This window comes from Aspergillus oryzae, chromosome 4 (genome assembly GCF_000184455.2).
Source record: "Aspergillus oryzae RIB40 DNA, chromosome 4".
Classification (NCBI taxonomy): Eukaryota; Fungi; Ascomycota; class Eurotiomycetes; order Eurotiales; family Aspergillaceae; genus Aspergillus; species Aspergillus oryzae.
In genome coordinates this window covers 3586901-3607299 of record NC_036438.1, presented here as the reverse complement: position 1 = coordinate 3607299, position 20399 = coordinate 3586901, and the positions used below count along the sequence as shown (strand labels likewise).

The following is a 20399-nucleotide window of genomic DNA, read 5'->3' as shown; positions in this document are numbered from 1 at the left end:
CTGGCCGGAAGATGCCAAATTCGGATGCCTTGTGCATCACCAACCCCTTCAGTCGGCAAGCGAGCCCCTGGAGCTAGGCGGCCTAAATTCATTTTCTAATATCACCTGGGCCAGCTCTCGGCCGTCTGCTGGCCAGGTTGATGTGATCTCGATTGAGCGCCAGGACTCTCTTGACCTAGTCATCGCTAGTCCTGCAAACGTCCTAGATCAGGCTAGCGTCGAGTGGATGGCGGATAGGTTATCGGAAGCCATTGAACTGTTCTGCCAATTTCCTCATCGTAACCTGACTGAGCTTGAACCGGACAGGGTAGACCCTGTGGACGTGAGCATGGGGTTGCCTTCATCTTTCCCTACTCTATTGTCATCAGCAGAGTGTGGGTAGTCGCAGGACCGAAACTTATTGCAGGACGTCAAGACAGAATGTCGGAGTCATGTTCAAGGAGCACTTGTTTCTGGCTCATTGACTCATTATGGCAATCTTAAAGCCAGCAGACCTGGTGCGTGGCTTATATACTATGGAGTGGTCTAGTGGAGCTTCGGTTCTGAAATCGTAGCAATTCGCAGGTTCGCAAGGATTCTGAAGTAATTTTGACGCGGCCCTTCCCCTAGTTCATTAATGTATAACCCCAGTAATGTATAATTAGTGTTGTTATGGTTTTTCTGTACCAAGTTTTCAATCATATGACTCCGAGATCTTTCTAAGTAATTTGTAACTTTCGATACTTGTTTGCTTTACGACATGGAAAAGTATTGCGACAGATATACACTTTGATCGCCAATCTCCTGCACATCAATATGTGCAAATGCGTCTCTACCCTTTCTCGGAATGACCCTCAATCAATGAGATTAAGTCTACATTTGTTAAGATCAGCTTTAGGGATCCATATTCGGGAAACGGTGCTATGGTTCAATCTCGTGCGGATAGCCTAGTTGTTCCTAATCCATACCCAGCGGCGCTCAGTCTTCTTGTTGCGTAACCCGAAGCCTAGCTACTTTTGTCCTACCTCCATGCTAGCTAGCAGAGTAGCATTTCGGCCCTATGATAAAATCCAGGTTCTACGGTTGAGGTGTGAAACTTACAATCAATGAGCGCTAGTGATCGCTGCACCAGAACACCTCGACCTGTACGTATGGCAGAGGTGCATGTGACGGCGATGACCGAGGTACATATGGATGGTTGGGAGTCAGAATATTAGGCATATCACTTGGTTAGTGACACAATTTAAGCCATTGGCCTAGGGTTGGGTCAACCAAGATAGTCAACTGTTTCGAATTTTCTTAGGGCTGACTGAGTCAGACCACCCGTTCCCCAACAATTTAGCCCCAACGTCTTCTAGGACAACACCCGTACAGATTCACTCCCTTTCATTCTCTCTGGAATCCAACTGTTGAGCGGAAATTTTAATGTCACTTGAATCATGCCACTAATAATGTAGTTCGTATTCATATACATAGCAGCCAACTGCTGGCCTGGGGTTACACACTTTCACAGAGTAAAACATCGTTCTTTCCTCACATTACTCTAGACCATCATACATTCTAGACTATCATACTGGACCTCTAGTGTCAAAGAGCCCAAGATGGCGCTCGATGCAAAATCACCGACAGTTGCTACTTTAAACGATGGCACTACAGACTATGTCCCCATGAGGAAAAAGTACACCTCCAACCAGCCGCACATCACTGAGCAACCCATCACTTGGGGCAACTGGTACAAGCATGTCAACTGGTTGAACTGTTTCTTTATTCTCTTCATTCCCTTCCTAGGCTGCCTTGGAGCATACTGGACACCTCTCCATCTCTATACGGGCATCTTCGCCGTGGTATACTACTTCAACGCAGGTCTTGGCATCACGGCCGGTATGACTCCCTGACTTCGAGCTCTCATCCAATGTCTGACAGGTGGTAGGATACCACCGCTGCTGGGCCCACAGATGCTACAAAGCAACTCTCCCATTGAGGATCTACCTAGCCGCCGCAGGAGCCGGTGCAGGACAAGGCTCGATCCGATGGTGGTCCCGCGGCCACCGTTCCCATCACCGATACACGGATACAGAGAAGGACCCATACTCCGTCCAAAAAGGATTCTGGTATTCGCATATTGGCTGGATGGTTCTGAAGCAGAACCCGAAACGAATCGGTCGCACGGACGTCACTGATCTTGACGCCGATCCCGTCGTCGTCTGGCAGCATACCAACTATATCAAGTCAGCTCTGTTCATGTGTCTCGTCTTTCCGACGTTGGTCTGCGGCCTAGGCTGGGGTGATTGGCTTGGTGGATTCGTGTACGCTGGAATCCTCCGCGTTTTCTTCATTCAACAAGCCACCTTTTGTGTGAATTCCCTTGCCCATTGGATCGGCGAACAACCCTTCGATGATCGCAATTCCCCAAGAGACCACGTCATAACCGCCTTCGTAACCCTCGGCGAGGGTTACCATAACTTCCACCACGAGTTTCCATCCGACTACCGCAACGCGATCGAATGGTGGCAATACGATCCAACAAAATGGTCCATCTGGATCTGGAAGCAGCTCGGTCTCGCCTACGATCTCAAGCAATTCCGCCAGAATGAGATCGAAAAAGGTCGCATCCAGCAATTGCAAAAGAAGCTCGATCAAAAGCGCTCTACTCTCGACTGGGGTATTCCCCTTGATCAACTCCCCGTAATGGACTGGGACGAGTTCGTGGCCGAAGCCAAGAACGGCAGGGCCCTTGTTACTATCGGGGGCGTTATTCATGATATTACGAGTTTTATCAAGGAGCATCCTGGTGGCAAGGCGTTTATTTCGTCGGCCGTTGGTAAAGACGCTACGGCTATCTTTAATGGTGGGGTCTATAACCATTCTAATGCGGCTCATAATTTGCTTTCGACTATGCGGGTTGCGGTTCTGCGGGGTGGGTGTGAGGTGGAGATTTGGAAGCGTTCTCTGCCGGAAGGGAAGATGCCGATGCTGATGGATTCGACTGGTCGGCGGATCGTGAGAGCTGGGGATCAGGTTACTAGAATGGTGCAACCGGTTCCTATGGTTAGTGCTTGAGATTAAATCAAGCTTGGGTTTTTTTTTCTTGTTTTAGTTCTAGGGATGCTGCATGATTAGTATGACCAACTTATACCCTACTCCATTGCAATTCATATCTCGTATGTGCTTGTAGCACTTTAATGTATACGACCTACTTTGTACGCATTGTAGAGCACCACAAAGGTGTATTGTGAGTTTAGGCAACACGAAACTGCGCCCCAGATAGCAAGTTTACGTAGAGTTCAGGACACTACTTTGGACTAAGATGGACGAAGCACTTCAGGTTCGCCAAACACTCCCGTTTCTTAACATAATACGAACAGATCGATCCGTGAATAGCAAGAAGCCAGTTATAAGCTATTTCGCACCCCAAGCAATTGCATAGTCGACGACCACCACTGAAATCTGTTGTATACTCATGGCTAGAGTACTTGCCATCTTTCGGATAGAAAGCAAACTTGCATGGGCCGAGGTGTGGTATGCCTGTTAGAAGAAGGCTACTAAACGCTTTCAAACAAATATTTATGAAGCAGGCTTTACTAGGAATTGATTGTGTGTCAAAGGCCAAAACGAAATGGAAATAGTCCGGTGTATTTTAACAGCATAACCAGTGAAACATGCCCCATAATTGAATGCATACCGGTAGTAAAAGCCGTTAACCACTCATGGTCCCTGAAAATGGGTCCATTCTTAGGGCTCCATCGGCCTGACCCGCCAATCGTCGGCTAAGCTTTCTTGCCAAGTAGTGAGTTCCTTCGCTCTCGTTAAAACGCTGGTTCATTAATTTGACATGTCGCCCCCATGTTACAGCCAATAAATTGCTGGCTGGTCATAGCACTACTCAGTGACTCATATACAATAGTACACGTTAGTTATGCATTAATTCAGTTCTTAGCGGAAATTATAGTCCACCGATGGTTTACCAGCTTCACTGGGGGAGTTACTGCACCTTCTGTCTCATTAGCAGCCCAGGTAGCATGAATGAGGCGTGAGGATCGTGCAGTCCAACGGTGACATCTCCTTGATGCAGGGGCATTGTGACTTTAGTGTTGCCTATCTCCACCACTTCGGGCTTTTAAATTCTCCTTCGCCTCGTTGTAGAAAACATTTGTGTTGTGTGAAGCATTTCCACTCGCTTTCTGTCGTCGCGGTGCAGTTCCTGCGCTTGTTTCCTTCCTTTAGTATTCCTTCTAATATAGCGAAGGTTTATATCGAACTTGCATATAGTCACATAGAACGCTCGTTGAAATGAAGCTTTCCACGCTGACAGGTGTCTCCCTGATGTCGGTGTCCGCTGGGTGGCTATGGTTCCTACAGCGTCTGCTCGAGTAAGGACCAATTGTCCTTCGTCTTTGATCAGTACTACAGGGACCAGGGGAAGAGAAAGTCTGCTTGTGATTTCGACGGCTCGGCCTCGATTCAGTCTCCCAAGGATCTATCTGGTACCTGCAAGTCTTTGGTTAGCCAGGCGGGATCGGCGGGGACAGGCAAGGTCACTTCTCATCCTACTGGTGGTGGTAGCGCGGCTAGTACCTCTACTTCTGAGGGCGCGTCTTCTGGTATTGTGAGCCCTGTTGCTGTGAGAGTGAGTGGTTGGTTTGGGGTGGCGTACTTTGTTGCGGCGGCTGTGGCGGGTTTCTTGATGGTTTCTCTGTAAACTCAGTGTATTTATATTTGCCTTGTAGGTCTATGGTATATAGCTCTAAGGTGCGAAGTAATCATTGGCTTCAAATTTCGCGCGTATCAAAATTGGGCCTTCTCTGACTACAATAATCTTTGACATTATATAATGTTGGCCATATCTCGGTTCGAGGCACGACCAACTGCCAAAGATATTTTGGTCTAGTGGCATAACATGCTTTAACATATAACAATATCTTACCTTAACCACTGTGTACTACAGCCTCTGTAACACGAAGGGATCACAATTGAAACACCAGAGAAGTTAGTCATCGTAGCCTGATTTATTTAAGAGAACGAGATATCACGCACCTTCAGGTCACCTGCGGTCACCTGCTAAGTAGGCCTACCGCCAATGAGTTCGATGTGTTACGCATATCCTCCTTCTAATCTGATCTTTTCAATCCTTACACTCTCAAACCCAACAACTCTCTTACCTCTCAAAGTGAATGAATGTCATGAATAAACACTGAGTGGAACTCGTTCGGCGTCAAACCCACCCACTCACCGATCACTAAGAATCGATCCAACATTTCCTTACAATCCCATCACCAGCACCAAGATGGACTCTCTCAGTCAAGAAATCCTCCTGTTAATCATTCCCCATCTTTGCCGGGAGGCCCCCATCCAGGTATCAAGACTGAAGCAATGGCCCCAACCATGGCAAGAAATGCCTACATTAAAATCGCCTCATACGCGACCATCTCCCGTTCGTGGCAATACGCAGTCGAATGATTCACGATGACAGATATCCAGAAGCACAGTTCTGATCTACTTAAGTTTCGTCAAACATTTTCGTTTCCACGGCTGAGGCAAACGCTGCGACGTCTATATTATGAAATTGACCTACCGGCATCCAGCGCGAGACATAAAGAAAGAGATGTGAATGATAAAGCATTCGAGAAGGATATCATGGACCTTTTCAACGAGTTATCAACATGGGACAAGCAAGGTATCAACCTCCAAGTCGCGACCTCTTCATACAAAAACCTTGGTCGTCGACCACTAGATCTCAACATGTGACTGGGACCTGTGCTAAGGGACATCTACCTCTCTTCAGGTAATGTGGACCTACCAGAATTGCCATACATCAGAGCTTTATATATCCCGGACGTAAGACGGAATCCGCACCCCTCGATGATCGGTTGGATTATCTCTTCATTACCTAGGTTGGAGACCCTAATGCTTAAGCTAAATGCCCCCCCTCCGAAGAACAAAGAGTTACAGAAGGAGTATCGACTAGGTAAGTCTCCGTAACTTTCCTTAATGGTATAGTCCAACTAACCATTCAGCTCTCGCCAAAGCACTGGACTCGCCGTCCTTAAGCAATCTGAGATCCCTATACCTCTCCCTCACAGAGAGTGTCCTCCTCAACCACAGCTATGAAACCCAAACCGAAGACCCAGCCTACCCAGATGGAGATTCATTAAACCTCTCCATCAGGAAGCTAGCAGAAACATCTCCCCTGGCAACTATAAGCCTTACAGGATTGTGACTTGTTTCTCCTGCACTCTTCAATGGAACTGCACCATTCCCCTATATACAGGATTTTAGTATCAACGAGGCGATGCTAACCTACGATGGTCGATGGTATTACACGGGCAATCCCAGCTCTGTGATCTGTCGTTTCCCATTAGGCACTAACGAGACTGAGTGGGGACAGGCTATGCTTAATGGCCAGCAACCTTGGCACCAGTGGAGGACGGAGCCAGACCCGGAGATGCTTAATGCACTGATGAAGTCTATGGCTGAGGCTATGAATCGGATGCCTAGGCTGTTGCGCTTGGAATTTTGTATGGCGATGTATCTTACGGACAATCCTGAAATTGTTTTCACGTATTCTGAGACACGGCCTGCGAGGTAGGAGGAGAGACGTTGTCATATAGATTTGGAGCGGACAGCGAAATGGGAGGTACCGGATGAGGTTTTGGAGCTGTGGGGGAGCGCTTGGGGAGCGAAAGAGTTGATATCATGGATGTTAAGTTGCTCACAACGCAATAGAATGTATTATGTCTCGATAACTATTAGAGATAACAAAGCGAATAACAGAGTGCGATCACTGACAATGCGTCGGTGTGTGGACATCCCTGACTAAGCATCTTTGGCTTGTATAACATTAAGTCACAACACAATTCAACAATCATCCGATGTGGTGTAATGGTTAACATCGCTGTCTCTCACACAGCAGCTCGGGGTTCGATTCCCCGCATCGGAAGCATTTCTTTTTGTTTTTTTTCTGGTGCTAGTTAGTCAGTCCTCCTTGTTCTCACCTACTATGAGGTATCTTCAAGTTGGGCTTTTCCTTATATACTCTTTTTTTTTTCCGAAGCTTTGCTATACTATAATGTGATATGTATCATTATAATATGTTATCTGACAACAGCGTCAAGTAGGTGAGGACCAAGACACTCCAGTGTCCACACTCCGCAAGCCAAAAAACAATCACCATTGCAAGTATCGAGCTGACACCACATCAAGAATGCGACGCCTCCTCTATACACGAAAATCAGAGGGGAAAGGCAAGGAGGGAACCTTGTAGTGGAGTTCCAATCACTAATACTTGTCACATTACAGTTTTACAGCAACATGAAAGACAGGCTACTAACTTCCAAGTTACAGAATGGTTATTGTCTCTGCAGTGAACAAAATTGTACAGGATTGAAACGTATATGTGCAAGCTTTTGATTACAATTCATTAATGGAGAAATTCTGTCAGGTTACGATGGGCTTGTAACTCAGTGGTAGAGTGCTCGCTTCGCATGCGAGAAGTCGGGGGTTCAATTCCCCTCAAGTCCAGTTTACTTCTTTTTGCTTTCCTTTCAACAGAACTTTGGTACTTCAGTTAATATTGCAGCTACGATGTATTCTTTTGTTTTGTATTTATGTTTTGAGTGGCTGTTTTTTATTGTGCTGTTTGGGTCTGGTTAATATAGCTATTTGTTAAGTGGTTTGGTTAGTGGTGTGTTCTGGTGAATACTATATTGTTTTGGTTATATATATTCTGAGATTTGAACAGTGCACCTCTTCCATGTTTTTATAGTTGTAAACGGTACACTACCAATGGAGAATAATTTAGTTTTCTGACATGATCCTTAATTCGCTTTTCTAGCTCTCTATTCTGCATAGGGCAAAGTCATACATAGCAAATTTACTCCACTGGCAACCAGCTGCCCGCATTTCCCTCCACGTCTACAGCTTAGCAATATTCTATTGATAGCCCAACATACCAAGACTGCGCACATGTGCAAAGCAAAGCATTATAACAATTAACAATTATTGAAATCGCCATGCGTTAGCAAAGTGACGATTGCAGAAAGCCGCCCATATATGGCATTAGTTCATACCAATTACATTATGCTCCCCAAATATATATGGGGCTCATTATCCATAATAAATAATGTTGAAGAAGTCTACCGAGCCTGGTAGACTTTGAAACTTTTGAATTCCCAGTAAGCCTCTGTAAAGGCCGATGGGTTCGTTGCGACAAAATTATTGCACGTGCCCGGGCAATGAGATTGTTCTGTGTAGAACTGCTTCTGAGCGCCGAGCGTACCGCACAGGTCGATGTTAGCAATGATGCTTTGATTGCGGAAATGCGATGGAATATCGCAGTCGGTGTTGGGGAAGTCAGCTAACGCGGTGCCCCAGGTGGATGGGTCTGGGGAGCTGCTTGAATTCGTGATGTCGTCTGGGATGGAGTCTCGTGGGAACATCCAGGCGCGGATGCCGGCGTCTCGCAGTTCCAGCGCGTAGACCTGCTGTGTGTTAGCTGGTTTGATCGTGGTATATAGGGAGTTCAACTTACACCTCCGCCGTTGTTGTTAAAAGGCTCGCCATAGCTGTCTGGTGATCCTTGGACGCCGCACCCTGCGTTGCCGTTGGTGCTGTTGTCGCACGTTGTATACACCGTATCACCAGTCTGCTTCCGCCTGACGTTCATATTGCAGCCACGTGTTGTGTGCAATGTGACGGCATTGCCTTCGGGAGCATTATTGGTCGTCTCCAGGACATCAATTTCTCCGTTGTCCGGCCAATTGTATGTATCCGTCAACCACAACGCTGGCCACGTACCACAGCCATAGGGCGTATGAAGGATGTCAAAGACGAACAGACCATTATCGTACCCGGTCTTTGACTCCAGCCGCACAGACTGTCGGCCCTTAACTGCATTCTTATTCGAGGTATCCACCCTCAGTACGACAGATGAATCGGTCGCATAGGTGAGATTCAGCGCATTTGCCGCCGCTTGATCCACATATCTAAACGTTACGAATGAGTACAAGATCCGAAATGATATAGAGGGGTGACGGGCACGTACTGGACAAACCCCTCGGTAGGGTCCTCGCCATGGTAATAGTCAAAGCGGTCGAGAAAGTTTGTTCCCGAATACGTATCTACCAGCTGGTAATTGAGTTTCGTATAGTCCGGATAGCGATTAGCCTTTGTGCCCTCGACGGCTCCCACAATGACAGCCACGACTACTGCAACGCCTACGACGCCTGCGATGAGTTTGGTGCGCAGTGACCAGCCGCGTGGGTTGTACCAGGGCTGGGCGGGTCCAGGCTGCGGAGGCGTGTACTTGGCGCCTGGGCCCGGAGGGGGCCCCGCATGTTGGAGACCGTTGACTTCGAGCTTGGGGAGGTGAGCTGTAGCTCCTCCGTATCGCGAGAAGTCATCTGCGGGTGTGTGGTATGCTTTTACTGTCATGATGCAAAAGTTGTCCTTCTGACTGAAATGGATCAAGGGATGGGAGTAGGGAGTGCGGTTGAGATTGGTGGTGAGAAGAATGTGTCGGAATCTACAGCGCGTGGCGATGAATCGAAAAGATAAGAAATCGTGTGCTGAATCAGAGACGCTGTTGGGATGTCGTCACCCAGAATGCAGGAGGTGAAACGATGCCTCCGATCATCTCCTGTTCAGGAAATCCACGTATCGTAACCCGACTGCATGCAGTTGGAGATTAATCGGACGTGGGGAAATGAGCCAAACGAAAACGGGTGGTGGTCAAGGCAACGCATCCCTCATCGGAGATTGCGTCAGATCCTCGATGATTCATCTTATATCGAAGTTTCAATGGTTCTTATTACACGGCGAGACATCATGTTCACCAGTCCATATGGTTTGTTTGCATTCGTCCCTAACTGAGGCACACACGCTAAACCCAACAGAGACATGTCTGCTAAGGCAAACAAAACAACAAACACATACAAGGTTCTCACGTATGCTTCTCGCCAATCAATGAGAACCTTATATATAGCCAGGTTTAAATTCTATACGACCACTGGAACCATACATTGACTAGTAAGCACTAAGCACAGGGTCACAGCCAGGGACGAGGAAATAAGCACTGCCAAGACCAAGGAACAAGGTCCATCCAAGCAGGCAATTAAGTGGAGCAGCCGGAGTGAGGTGGATCATAGGGTTTGTATGCAAAATAATCCCGGGTTAATTTACGAATTGCGCTTCTGTTCGCTCTTTATATGAATGATATCTTTGCTGCTGATAGTAGGGCACTACTCAATAGGCATTACCATATCGTTGAATCGCCGATTCTGAAACTTTAACATGCTGTTCCCTTCATATAAATCTATAGTAGTTAGCTTCATCAATAGACAGAACATAGCCGCTCTACCGTAGATCAAGATATGCCTCTCACTAAGGCACAGCACCAAAATCTCTAGGTGTTTCGTTCCACATATATGGAGAAAGTCCATTGCTACCCCATCAAAACCTATATACAAACCCAACAAGCCACCTCCTCCCACAAAAACAAAGCAAAGAAAGTAATCTACTGCTTATAACAAGGCGTACGATCCAACGCCGTAAAAGCCGAAGCACACTTGTACTTTCCACCGGCATTGCAAGCAGTCCCGGGCATACCATCATCACTAGTCTTTCCGTCCGCTCGATGGGCATTCTTGCACACAGAGGGACAGTCAAGGTTTCCCTGTGTTGCGTCCTATCTAATAGTCAGCACATTCTGCTCTTACGCCTCTGAATCACTTAAGAATTGACGTACAGAGTAGACGCAGCAGTGCGAGCCGTCTTCGAATTCACATTGGCAGTATGTGCAGGCCTGCGCTGTGAAAGCGCTGGCGAGGAGGAGGAGGCCGATGGAGATGATGCGCATTTTGGATTGGGTTTTTGGATTGGATTGGACTGGCTTGGGTGGGTGTGGTTTTCTTTTGGGGATGGGGATTCTTGGGGAGAGGGAGAGAGAATTTATATGGTGAGTTGCTTTCCTAATTGGGTCAGGAGGAGGGGCCGGATAGTACCTATACAATATCATTATCTATTTAGTTTATCTACTGATAGACTACTCCGTAGGATAAGTATCCTAACGGGGCGAATAATGCAGGGCGCAATTTAGGAAGAACAATAGTGCCTTTTCTCGCTATTCGGTTTGAGACTGTTCTGGATGGAGGAGGAAATGTGTAGGGAAACTTTAGGAATTAGATCCTTCGGACTCCACCCACGTGTTTAGTAGGACTAAGGACCTCTATAGAAAATAGCGTGGTCTAGGTACTGTTGCTGAAGGAAGGAGACTTCAGCCCAATCAATGTAAAACTATAGTTTACTTGATTACCCAGAAATGTTAAAGCTATACCCCCGAAGATTCACCGAAGTCGTGGCTTGAGTTTGAACTACTTTCAACCCGCAATATACCTAGTCCACGTGCATATGTAGGGTTTGCTAGGTGTCACTACACTATCTAGTCTATTGACTGTCTTAGTCCGTCTAGATAACCAGCTAGATTATCTCGGAGATTACGGCTATGTCAGTGGCGGCGGACAAGCGGTCTGATACGATATCCGGTAGACTACTCTAAGAACTTGGCAGTGATCGACATCGACGCTAAGCATAGCTAAGGATGCTTGTCTGGATAGCGTTGTTCCTGCGGGCGATGGATTGGGTTTTTTACCCTTTTAGGGCTGTAAATTGAAGGATCAGTTGAGTGTCTTAGACATTGGAGGTTTCTTCCGATACCGCTCGCCAATATGGATTTGGTATTTGGGGTCGTGGGTGAGGTGAGTTGATGATGTGGAGGATTGAGAGTATCGTATGTTTTTTGTGCTGTCTACTTTATGGAAATGATAATTGAATTTATAATGAAAGCCAGAATAACATTAACCTCATGGAGATATACCCTAGCTACACAGTCAATAGAAAGCATGATAAATCACTAAATTCCAGACCAGAGATAAAACAGCGCTCCACAATGTCAATTTTCACTAAGCCCACCCTTTAAGAAGTCAAGACCCCATTCATCAAAGTAGATTCCAAGACAAGCCATCCACTATCAAAACCAGCTCCACATATTACCTGTCATCCTACCGAAAAGCTTCACCCGGAGATTTGCACACCCGCACATCCGGACGGCAAAGTCACGATCGTCCCTTCTTTCGGCCCTTAATGCTGAGTACCGATAACATGATCGTTCCGATGACGGATCCCGGGCCGGGAAAGCTTGGTCGTGCTGCTGGTGGATGACATATTTGATTGGGGGGTTTATCTTTCGAAAGCGGGATCTTTCGGTTGTGTGAGCATATGGTATGGCATCTTTGTCTTGAAACAGGTAGGACTGGGTGGTTATTCGGGCTTAGAGGGGCTATAGTAGTAGGGCTAGTTTCAGGGTGCGCCTCTTGGGTCGTGGATTGAAGTACTGGTTGTCTGTCTATCGGGTAAATAGAGGAACTGGTAAAGATGGACTATTGGCTGTATGGCTCTGAGGCAAGATTCGATGGGCTTTAGAGGAAGGTGCTTGTCCGAGGGGCCTTTTTAGATCTTTGGAGAAGTGGTACAGGCACGAATATCTATTATCACCTTGAAATGATGCTTGGGAGCGTATGCTCAATGTGTGTAGAAAGTCGTCCAGTGGTGAAATAATGGATGGGGATTCAGTTTTGGCAGCCAAGTAGTAAGCAAAGGGGCGAGAAAAATCAACACAATATATGATACCATTCAAGAGATATTAAAGCTGCCTTTGTACCAGCATCGTGCGGAGTGATATTGCTGGATAATCCTGACTTCTCCAGGACATCTTTCTCCAGAGAAGCAGAACCCGGAGGTGTATTTGCTCTGCTCGAAGAGCAAATAGACTTGCGTCAGCGACTGATATATACTTCTATTTATTTTATGGAGCTGGAAGGCGCTTATGTGTGAATCCTGGTTTGATCAAAGGCGCTGTGGTTGTCGCTTTGTACTGGTGGTGTTCTTTGAACGGCATGTTATTGTGGACATTGTAAATCGCCAGGATGCTGGCTCAAAAAGCAGTTGATACTCGGGCAGCTTCTTATGATACACTAAATAGATCGTGGGAAATTAGACACACAGCCTGCTGCGTGGCTTTTAAATTGGATATATACAAGAAGAGAAAACTAGCCACCTAAATTGCCGCACAAAGCCACACTATACAACCCTAGGGAGGAAAGCATTGTAGACGCTCGAGCAATGATACACTAAAAGACACGACGCTCAAAGACAGATGTAACCCAGTAACAGAAGGTCTACAGCACCGAAAGCAAATGTTACACCCAATCAGATAAGATTAAGACCATTGGAGTGAGGGTCACGATAAAGCAAGAGAGCTTCTAGGAAATCAATCTAATTTCATAGCCAAAGCACTACCGCTGAGATCTTTGTGATCGCATGGTAGATTGGCGACGCATAAAAGGGCTCCCACTGAACCACGCGGATGTGTTTTTATCTCGGGGATCAAGCCCGGTAGACGTGCCGTTCTCCTGAGCCTGGGACAGCCGGTGATCCACAGACATCTGGCTGAGACTGGAGGCACGGCGGCGCATTCGACGCTCTGCATCCGCAATTTCATGGTGGTTCAAAGCCTCGGATGGAAGCAGGATGGCACGGTCCAGTGAGTAGGGGAGACCACGATGCCGACCACGGACTTGCATGGCGATGATAACTAACTTGGACAGTGTTTGGAACTGACTCGCGAAAGATGCATTGACTCCTGGGTACCCCATGGATAAACCGACAGTGCCATAGGCGGAGACGACCTCGAAAAGCACAGACCAGATTTGAAACGAGTAATCGTCCTGGCGCTGCAGGCGCCCTCCTTCTACAATAGTGATGATGAACAAGCCCAAGAACACGTACCACAAGTCGAAACTTAGCTGCCGCCGCAAGTGAGCTCCAATATAACTCGGCGCGGTCTGGTTGTCCTCGTTGTCATCTTCCTCTGCAGGGTAGACTCCAAGACTCTGCTCTTCATAGACATTGGTTCGCCGGAGAGAGATGGCAATCGGAAAAACGGAAATATACATCATGATCATGTAGGACACCTGGACAGCGGGATGTAATTCGGATATGCTGACAACAGAAAAGCCTGCAGTACGTGTGCACGCGGCCTGGTAAAGGCCGTCTAGGATTTTGATACCGGTAGATAATGAGGTGACCGCCGAATCTTTCAAGTCCAGAATAATGAAAAAGATCAGATCAATCCCGTTCAACGCCACTAGGATCGCGAACAGCCACCAGGTAGCATTACGGGGGAAGAGAAGGGTGAAACAGCGACGAGGGTGATCTAAGAGAAACCTCAACTCCTCCCACAAGGGAGATTCTTTTCGCGCAAACTTGGACAACAGCCAAATGATCAATCGCAACATACAGGGGAAGCCTGTGTTGCCGATAATGATGAGGAATGCCAACAGAAGCAGGGGAAAAACGGCTTCCTGGAAGGAGCTCATCGAGTCAGGGGTGATGGAGAACCCCACGTCGTTGAAAGAGGACGCAGCCGTGAAGATCGCCCACCAAGGTCGACCTTGCCCGATATTGGTGACAACCGCACCCCAACGGGTCGTCATGATCCATGGCACTAGGCAGACGACCCCCAGCAGGTGAAAGAAGACATAGTACGAGATCAACACGACCGCCAATGTTTTGAGTGCCCGATATTCGATGCCTCCTAGCTCATCACGTTGTTCCTCAGTCAAATCAACGAACTGGGAATTACGACCGACCGTTGCATTCCAGCTCAGATATGGAAGCGTGTTCCGGTCTCTCTCCTGCGTCAGGGACCGAAACACACCGGTGAACGTGGGTCTCCGGGTGGTGGTGCGAGCAAGAGGCGACGGATCGCCGAAGTCCCTCGTCTCGCGCACGGTAGGACGGGTATCTAGCCGGGGGAAGGTGGAATTCCTCGTCCGTGTCCGGATCATATCCGGCTCATTGATGGTGATATGCGGACCCTCCATCGGTCCTACCTGGTCATCCTCCTCCACATGGCGTGGGCTCGGTGGCTCGTCGGATAGATTGCTGGTCTGGCGAGCGGCTTCTGCTCCTTCACCTTCCCCTTCTTCCAGGGCCTCGGGAACGCCACCACGATCATATTCCCTTGGACTGGGAATTCTCAACGCACCCTTGGGCTTCCTTTGGTTCTCCAAGAAGGCAATGTGCTGTTCGGGGCTCAACTGGGCTGGAACCCGGAGACTCCCAAACCCTCGCTTCAAGTTGTTGTTCGGGTCGGTTTCTTGCTCAGAGGTATTGCCACTCTCATCTCTGGCCGCTGACGAACTGGGCCCCGACTCACTGTCGGAGGGTGTTTTGTAGATAGCGTCTTGTTGCTCCCGGCCCGGGGCGTCTCCCTGGTTATTGCGCAACACCACAATGGCGCGACCCCCAACACCGGCCTCCTCACGGTCATGAGTCTGGTTATCCTTGTCTTCGCTAATGGTCCGCATTCTGGATCGGGTCTGGCGCAAAGCTCGAGCATCACGCACCACGTGCTGAAACCGCTTCTCAAACCAGTACAGTCGGACAAAGACGAGAACGGTATTGATGAAAATGGGAGTTGTCAGCATGGAGACCCAGTAGAGGATCACCTGCTGGTATGTCCTTAGCAGGTTGAAGTCGACGGTATTCAGTCCACTCTGCGTGGCGGCCCCCGCTGCGAAGAAGAGAGCATCGATGTAGGCGAGGTCGTTTCCTGGGTAAATGATAATCGAGGTGATTATGCTCATCGCAATGATATAAGTATAGTGTATCAAGATGTAGTTGAGGTGAAGGTTCTTTAATAGTGGCACCTGCGACTTCAGCGAGGATACCCCGCGAATGAAAGAGGAGAACATCTTGACGACCACGGCTGTACCACCGCTTGGTGATAGACGGTGGAACAGTCGTCCGTCTGGGAGCCACGAAATCGTCGAAGAATTCTCGCGTGGGTGATGCGCGGGAAGGATTCTAGAAGTTGGCTGTCGGAATGAAGATCAAAGGTTATCGCGCAATTCTGATGTAGTAGTTGGATGACCGCACGATGTCCGCAAGACAATGAGATTCTGATGGGGAAAGGTGTCGCAACCGCGAACAGGCCGCAGAACCGACCCGTGTTAGCGTCTAGTTCTTGCAAGACGGCATATTAGCTGGAGGTATGTTGGCGTCAAGGGCATGATTGAATGGAATTGGTCATGCGATAAGAAATCCACTCCGTAAGCGGTGTCCGCGGGAACCTGACAAGAGGTTCCGATGAAAGAGAATTGTCAAGGGGAAAAGGGAATCTTTCTTTAAGGAAAAAATAAAAAAAAAAGTCCGGAATTTTATTATTTATTTTTTCAGATGTGAAAAGAAAAAAATTAGGCCGGACACTAAATAAGCTGCAGAAAAGAGGCAATGCTAGGGGAAATGAAAAGCGTTAGTTCGTAAGAGAAAAAAGCAAACATGAATTAATCCCTCACTGGAGCAAAAGCGCCGCAATGGTTCTGCTAATCAACTTCCGTACTTTAATCTCTCTGCCTGAGGACCGGCTGCAGAAGGAAGTGCGCAACCGGTGGCCGTCCCTCCTCGTGGCTCCACCTCGACCATGCGCCACATCGGTAGATCGCTTACCCGGATTGGCTCTTTCGCCGAGCCAGAAGCCCATCTTAACCTTAACCTGAAGGCGGTCGCGGAGGTCTCCATCTTTTTTGGGTCCAGCCAGTCTTGGCTTTTCTTTTTCTTTTGGATTTTCTCCTTTCAACTCTCGACATGACAGGGATCAATCGCGTATCATACATACATCTTAGCCTTATCTTCAGACATGTCAACATACCCGTCATCCAATTGCGATCAGTACAGGGACACACGTTTTATCTTTTCCGCCGTGATGTCGTATGTACAAGCCACAATGGCATCTAATTCCAGCATAATCATTGGCTGTGCGGGTGGGCAAGCCACGTCAATGCTATTACCTCACTAGTAGTCCCCTAGGACAATAGTAGTAATAGTAACAGGAGTACTCCGTACCTTTCTGAGAACGTCCCATTCTTTCTCGGATTTATTTTCTTTCGAACGTCTTGAAGCTGTCTTCCAGAAAACTACAGAGAAGACCCACCGGTCTTGTTTTGGAATGTGATATACAGGGCTAGCTTAACGCTTCTATTCCCACGCTATCGTGAACTTTATGTTGGGCCTTCTCCGCAAGTCATTACTCTGTACTCCGGAGTATACGTAGTACCTACGCGTGTTTCTCATCTTGTATTTCCGGTATATGGCTCATATGTCATAGATTGTATTTATTTTGTTCTTTCCTTTTTCCACACTCTGAGACGCGAGAGAAAGACAGAGAGACAAAGAACTAGTTCCATGGAACGTATATGCCAAGGGCCTCGGCCGTTGGTCCTATCCAACTGACAGCTACTAGTATTCTCTGTTCTACGTGACACATGTCACGGACAGTATCGCTGATACATACTGGTTACATACTGGTTTCGTAAGAAAATGTATATCGGGATTTATATTATATAAATGTGAGACTTCGCCTGTGCTATATATGTATCTATGCCAGTAACAAGAGTGAAGATCCATTCCACTTGCATGTCCTAGTTTAGGTTTATATCATACCGTCATAATTATTCCCTGCAGAAGCATATCTATGACCCTTGTCGCCAAACTTCGAAAAACAATTTCTCAATCTATCCAACTGTTGCTCCAGAGCGCCACAGATTGATAAATAATATCAAAAACTCAATCATGACAAAACCACCTAAAACGGCCACGCATAATGCGAAATAGCCAAAGTCACCGCCCCAGCCTCGGGCAAATACAACTTCGTCCATCTTGGCCGCCATCCCTCGTCAAACGGTAACCGCTCCTCACCAAAGATCGCCTCTATATACTCCTTCGGAACATGGTAGAGCCCCTTCCCAAATACGCCCATGATACCCCCAACCTCAGCGCAAGCGATATAATGCATCCTCTTGTCCAAATCCAGCTCCGGGTTATCCCTCTTCGACTGCTCGAACCGTTTCTTACGCAGGTTTCCGATATCCGAGATAGAAAATGACGTCCCATTGCTAGAAGACGCGAGAAGTTGCTGGTACAGGTCGGGATTGAGATGGATGTAATCGCCCAACGCGCGGTCTTGTCGCGTAACGGAGACGTCATGCTCGATGGCGTGTGGACGGCCGAGTTGATCGAGGTTTAGCACGGGGTCTCCGTCTTCGTTGACTTGGCCGGCGTCGCGCAGACCGAAGTTGGCTGTTGTGCGTGGGGTGCCTTCGGGTGGGTCGACGTGGTCTTGGAACGCGATCTTGACGAGGCCTCCTGCCGTGTCGAAGCCGAGTCCGATGTGTTCTAGCGCTGCCTTCAGTTGGATCCCGGTGATGTTACGGCCGTCGCGAGCGATGTAGCCGTGGTTTGCGAGGGAGTTGATGATTGGGCATGGGGAGCGCAGGTCGTCTGCTCCGCCTCGGTAGTATTGCCCTTCTGAAAGGGTGTCGTTTTCGCTGGACATGTTGGAATGTTGTGGTAAGTGAGGGTTTGTAATAGAAAAAGCGGCGGTGAAAAGAGAAAACCAAATTATGGATTTCATGGTTCTTAGGCTGATGTTTATATACGCGCTGGTTTCATATGCAGGGTGTTTGATTGGAGCTCGTGTTCAATGCAGATGATGTCTGCGGCTGAATGGTTGGTCACATTCCAGCCCTGTTGTCAGCTTTCCATGCCGTACTGGGAGGTAAACGTGCATCTTTGCTTATTTGGGCATTTGGCTTTATTAACCCGCTCAACCCTGGTTCCTCACAGGCTACCGCGTTTATGTACATACAGAGGGAATACAGTTAGTATACCAAACCAGTAAGCATGATCAGACATCTAAGGAATCGTTCTAGATCAAGAAGTCCTGTCAACAAGCTCCTCCAACAACTGATTGACCTCATCTTCGTTCTCCCACATCAACACATGGCCACTGCCCTCATACACCTTCCACAGGATCCCCTTCCCAATTTCCTCATGTAAGATCTCCCCATGACGGAACGTAAGCATGCGGTCTTCCGTCCCATGCAGAACAGCAATGCGCTCTCGACCAACAGCATCCCCCAACGTCTTCAACTGCTCCGGAGACTTATGATGGAAGTAACACGCAACAATCTGCATCAGGAACCCCTTCTTCGTAAAGCTATCGGGATCCTCCCGCTTCTTCAACTGGCCAGCTGCAAACCGCTCGCGCCTCGTAGGGAAGTTCTTCTTCGGATCCTCGTACTCCGTATCCGGCTGGTCGAGAAAATCCCCGCCGAAGAGCGTGTGTCCCAAGCGCGCCAACTCGACGTCCACATGTCGGGGGATGAACATGCTCGCGCGCTCGCGCAGGTTCTCCAGGAACGGAGCCGTGCGGACGAGTCGCGGGGCCGTACAGCATAGAGTGAGACTAGCTAGGCGGTCGGGGATGAGCATGCCGACTTCCTGGGAGATCATGCCGCCCATACTGGCGCCGATGACATGGATCGACCGGGTGGCGGGGGCCGATAGATCGATCCAGCCCAGGTGACTCAGTAGATCAACGGCATCTTGTGCCATCTCCGACGTAGAGTAGTAGTTCACCGGCTTGTCGGAGCGACCGACACCGCGATTGTCAAAGACCAGACATGTGTATTTGGAGGCGTTCTGATGGCCGAAATACTTGGTCTGGCGCTTCCAATCGTCGTGTGAGGCGTTCAGCCCCATGATCCACTGTGATTCATATTTAGTACTTGCATGCAGAATAGTGGGGGAATGTACACGAGCGGTGAACGTACGACGAGCTTTGCAGGTCCAGTGCCGTGGATTTCATAGTACAGGTTCAAGGGGCCGCCGCGTCTGTTTTGCGCCACTGGACAGGTTCCTGAGGTGGTCGGAGGGAGATTCCACGCCACCGAGTCATACACGGGGTGCTTCACAATCTCCGCGGCAGTTAAGGGCGCCATGGTCACTATCTTGTGTGTCTGCGATGTGGTGATAGAGAGGTCATGTGTGAGCGGTGGATATAGCTTCAGTCTCACATGCCCGTTGGTCTCGGCGGCGAATCCCGAGGTTTGCCGGTGGGTCATTGTTGGTCTTGGTATTACACATTATCCTATGGTATTCCCCTAGATATTAATCATTTTTTTCTAATGACAAGAACAATGGGGATTAATCAATTATGATGTCATTTATCTAGAATTTGCATACGAAGTACGGAGTATTCATGGTAAACAGCACGACCACAGAATATTACTGTAATAAATAGGTATTGAATCTAGCAATTTTAGTAGGAAAATCCGTAATTCGAATTGCACATTTTTTTTTTCAATTTAGTTTGTAATATTTCTTTCGTTATTGCTTATTGAAGAGACATGGTAGCCTGAGGCCACCATTCCTTCTAGACTATCGAGTCACCTGCTTGGCTCGTATGGGATGGCGAGCTGAAAATGAGTTCTTGACTCATCACAACCGCCTTCCTTGTTACATGA

At 48.1% G+C, this 20399-nt stretch overlaps 7 protein-coding genes and 2 non-coding genes across 9 annotated transcripts; 4 read left to right on the top strand and 5 right to left on the bottom strand.

Annotated features, from left to right (window-relative positions):
* Window positions 1-1580: 1580 nt before the first annotated feature.
* AO090102000339 (acyl-CoA desaturase) lies at window positions 1581-3039 on the top strand (the record flags this gene model as incomplete). Its single annotated transcript, XM_001822481.3, has 2 exons — window positions 1581-1860; window positions 1910-3039. The coding sequence occupies 2 exons, from the start codon at window positions 1581-1583 to the stop codon at window positions 3037-3039; spliced, it is 1410 nt and encodes a 469-aa protein (XP_001822533.1).
* A 1230-nt stretch (window positions 3040-4269) lies between these two features.
* Window positions 4270-4678, top strand: AO090102000340 (uncharacterized protein; the record flags this gene model as incomplete). The annotated part of the gene is made up of 2 exons (XM_023236871.1): window positions 4270-4349; window positions 4390-4678. 2 exons carry the CDS (start codon window positions 4270-4272, stop codon window positions 4676-4678), a joined length of 369 nt encoding a protein of 122 aa, XP_023091773.1.
* Window positions 4679-6844: 2166 nt separating this feature from the next.
* On the top strand, window positions 6845-6916 carry AO090102t00008. Its single transcript has one exon. It is a non-coding gene; the product is annotated as a tRNA-Glu (tRNA).
* A 509-nt stretch (window positions 6917-7425) lies between these two features.
* AO090102t00009 lies at window positions 7426-7497 on the top strand. Its single transcript has one exon. It is a non-coding gene; the product is annotated as a tRNA-Ala (tRNA).
* Window positions 7498-8111: 614 nt separating this feature from the next.
* Window positions 8112-9875, bottom strand: AO090102000341 (glycoside hydrolase family 16 protein; the record flags this gene model as incomplete). The annotated part of the gene is made up of 4 exons (XM_023236870.1): window positions 8112-8456; window positions 8507-8960; window positions 9020-9423; window positions 9810-9875. 4 exons carry the CDS (start codon window positions 9873-9875, stop codon window positions 8112-8114), a joined length of 1269 nt encoding a protein of 422 aa, XP_023091774.1.
* A 339-nt stretch (window positions 9876-10214) lies between these two features.
* AO090102000342 (uncharacterized protein) lies at window positions 10215-10990 on the bottom strand (the record flags this gene model as incomplete). Its single annotated transcript, XM_023236869.1, has 4 exons — window positions 10215-10288; window positions 10358-10432; window positions 10513-10660; window positions 10721-10990. 4 exons carry the CDS (start codon window positions 10988-10990, stop codon window positions 10215-10217), a joined length of 567 nt encoding a protein of 188 aa, XP_023091775.1.
* A 2280-nt stretch (window positions 10991-13270) lies between these two features.
* On the bottom strand, window positions 13271-15788 carry AO090102000343 (potassium ion transporter; the record flags this gene model as incomplete). The annotated part of the gene is made up of 2 exons (XM_023236868.1): window positions 13271-13292; window positions 13474-15788. The coding sequence occupies 2 exons, from the start codon at window positions 15786-15788 to the stop codon at window positions 13271-13273; spliced, it is 2337 nt and encodes a 778-aa protein (XP_023091776.1).
* Window positions 15789-17677: 1889 nt separating this feature from the next.
* On the bottom strand, window positions 17678-18505 carry AO090102000344 (putative peroxidase; the record flags this gene model as incomplete). The annotated part of the gene is made up of 1 exon (XM_001822486.3): window positions 17678-18505. The coding sequence occupies one exon, from the start codon at window positions 18503-18505 to the stop codon at window positions 17678-17680; it is 828 nt and encodes a 275-aa protein (XP_001822538.3).
* A 299-nt stretch (window positions 18506-18804) lies between these two features.
* On the bottom strand, window positions 18805-19997 carry AO090102000345 (alpha/beta fold hydrolase; the record flags this gene model as incomplete). Its single annotated transcript, XM_001822487.3, has 2 exons — window positions 18805-19641; window positions 19707-19997. The coding sequence occupies 2 exons, from the start codon at window positions 19995-19997 to the stop codon at window positions 18805-18807; spliced, it is 1128 nt and encodes a 375-aa protein (XP_001822539.3).
* Between the last annotated feature and the right edge of the window lie 402 nt (window positions 19998-20399).